Consider the following 4307-nt stretch of genomic DNA (forward strand, 5'->3'; position numbering starts at 1 on the left):
GCAGGGGCTCCATTACAGTGTCAACGCAACCGTCACCAATCTAGAGCAAAATAGTGCTTTGTGATCCAATGACCAATGAATATTAAAACACTATCTATCGAGACACCACGCTAACTTACTGTATGACTCCCTGGTGAACATGCAGTGCCAATGTGCTGTTTAGGGAATTGCACCATTGTCATGTCAACCACACACTGCTTCTTCTACCACTCCTTCCCCTCCTCCTCCTCCTCCTCCTCCTCCGCCTCTCCCACATTCATCCCTCCATATCTGTTGGCTGATAAGGGGAGTTTGGGTCGGAGGTTGGGGAAGGGGAGGGCTGCCCTGTCAACGGGTCATCTGGAGAGGCGGGGGGGGGGGGGGGGGTTAGAAGGGCGAGGTCGGTGAGCGGACGGTCTCGGCGGAGCTGGGGGAGTAGTCCTCGGACTCGGAGGTGAACTCGGCCGGGGAGAGGCTGGCGGGGACGCGGGCAGGGGAGAGGCGGGGCTGGGGGGCCCGGGGCGGAGCGATCGACAGCGCTGGGGACTTCACATCCTGGTGGCGTCTTCGTCGGAAAACCTGCCCCTCCTTATCAAGAGCGGTGGTCTGCCAGGGGGGAGGGGGAACAGAGACACTGGTTAGAACTGTGGGCAACATATCCGCGGAGAGTGTGTGTGTGTGTGTGTGTGTGTGTGTGTGTGTGTGTGTGTGTGTGTGTGTGTGTGTGTGTGTGTGTGTGTGTGTGTGTGTGTGTGTGTGTTCGTCACTGAGACTGGTGCAATATAGGAATCATGAAACCACAGAAATATCTTAATTTGGGTCACTTCTCCAAAAGCATCACAGCATTAAGCTCATGGTAACCACATTTTTTTTTCAACAGTTCATGACAATCAAGTTGTGTGATGCTTTTGGAATACTCTTGGGACCCTGCAGTGTCCAGCAAAGCAGTTCTGCAAGCCAGCCCCCCTCACAAGCCCCTGTGTGGTCAAATCACGAGCCAATTGGCTATCAGAGCCAGGTGTGTCCAACACCAGACTGATGAATGCGATGTGATTGGTGGAGCTAGAGTAACAGAGAGGGGTGTGGCCAGCTCTGCTGTTGAGAACATACAGTACTGTATCTCTAAATCCACAGAGACAGACACTAGCGTAGCGGCTGCGTGTGAGGGATAGAGCTACAGATTACAGTGGCAGAGTAAGGTGAAGAATATTGTGTGTTTTATTCTGAGTACATCCAAGACAGAAGGGGACAGAGGCCAGGCGTGTGGTGTAAGGAAGTGCTACCCCTCTTTCATTCACAAGATTATATCAGCATCAAAGTCGCACACGCACGCACGCACGCACGCACGCACGCACGCACGCACACACGCACAGACGCGCGCACGCACACACGCACACACGCACACGGCAGCAAAATGAGAGGATGAACCGGGCAACGCATCCCAGCAACCTCCCGCAAGCACAGGTGAGAGCAGCGTTCAATCACAATGGCCACGACATAGAACCACTCAAACTGAACAGCAACCCAAACACAAGGCCAGACTCTCTCTCTCTCTCTCTCTCTCTCAAACACACACACACACACACACACACATACGTACACTCATACTTGCATACACCTGGCATAAACACACACACACACACACACACACACCAGACATAAACACAACATCTGAGCCACCCCAACACACAACCGATACAAAAACACATTCCAACAGCATGTAACTTATACCTCTTTGCTTCTCAGCAAGGGGCATACATTACATTCCTTTTTACGGCACGACAACACCACGTCGGAAAGTGCACCACAACGCGCTGGTGCGCCAGAGAAACAACAGCAAAGATGGGTGGTCACCGCCCGGTCGCTTCCCCGGGCAAAGAAACGCTGCCCGGGAGGCACGGAGCGTGTGAGATGGAGGAAGCTGACGTGAAAAAGAAAGGAGTGGTCGTCGTGACGTGAGGGGTGGTGGTGGTGGGAGGGGGTGAGAGTGATGGCGTGACTCACAGCTAGCTAGCACAGCTCAAGTACAGTTAGCCACCACAGTGTGAGCGCAAAGCAAGAGCAGAGAGAGAGAGAGAGAGAGAGAGAGAGAGAGAGAGACAGAGAGAGAGAGAGAGAGGGAGACAGAGAGCGAGAGAGAGACTGAGAGGAGAAAAGTCAGAAGCAATGCGTTTTTTTTTTTTTTTTTGCCCACTGGTGATGCCGTAGAGATGGTGACTGCCAGCACGTTGCCATGGACACACTGCAGAGGAGTGGGGGGGTGAGGGGTGGGGGTGGGGGGTACAGTAGGTTGGCAGGGTTAGCGGCTACACCGTGTGGCATACCTTATCCAATACATCCCTGGATGCTGGGAGTAGTCCAGAGACTCTGACCGCTTGATGGTAAACCCGTCGTCCGGCTAAGCAGAGAGAAACGGGACGTAGCAACACACTCAGTTGAGTCAACCAACCACCACAGACATGGCTGCTTGTTTAGCCTACAACAAAGACTACTCACTGTTCATAGCAACAGAATCTGGAGCAGAGCAACTCTTCCAAGGTCAGTTACTACCTGGGCCAGAATTTATCATCACATGGGCAGTGAGTCACTGATTCCTCCAGATGCCATTATTCCTATCCAAATGTGTTATACAATGTAGTATTGCCAACTTTTAAATGGTTTAAATGGCACTATTGCATTGTTGTTATTTGTATGTTGCTTTGGACAAAAGCTTCGAAATAACCACAACCATAACCATAACCATAACCATCGATACATCTAGATAGTTACAGTAATACTACAAATGGGAAAGATGGAATTTCTCTCGATATTTTTTTCCCCAACAATGCGTCCAGAGTGCTGACTTCTGCTTTACCGTGATCATTAATGATAGATGAAATAAAAAAGTTTCAGAATGTCACGTCACGACAAATTAAGTGCATATGCATGTAACATCATCCACATGTTCAAATTTGAATATGTTGCTGCAGTTACAAAATAGTGTTCTTGTAAATAAGTACAGTAGATCTACACTACATGTTAATGAAATACAGTAGGCCTACATCTATCTAAACTGTCTAGATATATCTACAGGGAAGCAAGTATTTTTAAGTCTCATGCAGTTACAACAGCAATACACAAGAGGGAGCACTACTAAAAGCAATCTGAGCAGACCCATCTGATTCCACTGAGTTCAAGGGCTTTTCACTGTATTTACATAAGGTTAATCACACAGTGAGCGTTTGTTTACATATTACCTATAACTACTCCAATCATAAACTTAAACCATGAGCATGTTGTAGGCCTTAATATTCTTAGTAGACTTGTCAATGTCACTATGCGCATAGTCCATAAAGTAGAAAGTCTTTAAAAAGCCATCTTTGCTCTGCTAAGCTACAGTATTAGCCGTTTGCTGTTGTAAGGCAAAAGAGACCACTCAGCATGATTATTATTTCATCTCACAGAGCATCCAGACTCTTTCACTTGACATGTGCTGAGGTCTGCCAATAGTCATCCCTGACAACAGTGCTGACAGTCGGTCGAGAAGCGCGACAGAGAGAGAGAGAGAGAGAGAGTCAGCAGGTGGAGGAGAGGGAGGTGAGGAGCAAAGAGGGAGACCACAGCAATAAGCAGAAGGAAGAAGAGGAAGATCATGGTTAGGGAGAGGATGGGGGGGGGGGACATTAAATGACAGCACAGCAATGGTGTATTGGGTTCCTGATGAGACTGCAGTGGATAGGGCTACAATGGCGCTGCTAAAGTTGCTAAAAATGCTAATGCTAACAAAGCAAAGCTAAAAGTGTGAATTTTACCTCTCTAGATTAACAAGAGCATGAAAGTGAACCAAAGCAAAAGAAGGAAGCTTCATAAATTGAACCAACTGACATCCAAGGACCTTTAAACAAACATTAATTAGGCATCATATGTCTGCAGTTTATCAAATCATTTTGAATGATCTAAGGCTTGGTCATTACCATGTCAGACAAAAACTGGATTATCTTGACAAATGCGAGTGCAGATTCAATCAAATTGCGCCTTTCACAAAGCAATATGCGTGTGTATGTACGTGTGTGCATGCGTGTGTGTGTGTGTGTGTGTGTGTGTGTGTGTGTGTGTGTGTGTGTGTGTGTCCAGAACCAGGAGACAAAGCTGCAGATAGAGGCCCTACAGTATTTATTTAGCTGTTAACATGCAAAACGGGGCAGTGGTAGCGTAATGGCTAAAGAGCGTCTGTAGCATGCGGTGGGGTGAAAGGTTGTGGGTTCAATACCCAGCTTCCACCGTTGTGCCTTGGAGCAAGGCACTTAAGCCCGAGTTGCTCCAAGGACAATCGCCCTTGTAATATAACT

At 48.2% G+C, this 4307-nt stretch overlaps 1 protein-coding gene across 1 annotated transcript in view; it reads right to left on the reverse strand.

Annotated features, from left to right (window-relative positions):
* Nucleotides 1–366: 366 nt before the first annotated feature.
* LOC134099342 (serine/threonine-protein kinase DCLK1-like) overlaps nucleotides 367–4307 on the reverse strand; it is a 53790-nt gene continuing 49849 nt past the window's right edge. The window contains exon 16 of the mRNA XM_062552163.1: nucleotides 367–585. Coding sequence (XP_062408147.1) covers nucleotides 367–585 — 219 coding nt within the window. The remainder of the gene's footprint in view (nucleotides 586–4307) is intronic.

Source organism: Sardina pilchardus, chromosome 13, assembly GCF_963854185.1.
Source record: "Sardina pilchardus chromosome 13, fSarPil1.1, whole genome shotgun sequence".
Classification (NCBI taxonomy): domain Eukaryota; kingdom Metazoa; phylum Chordata; class Actinopteri; order Clupeiformes; family Clupeidae; genus Sardina; species Sardina pilchardus.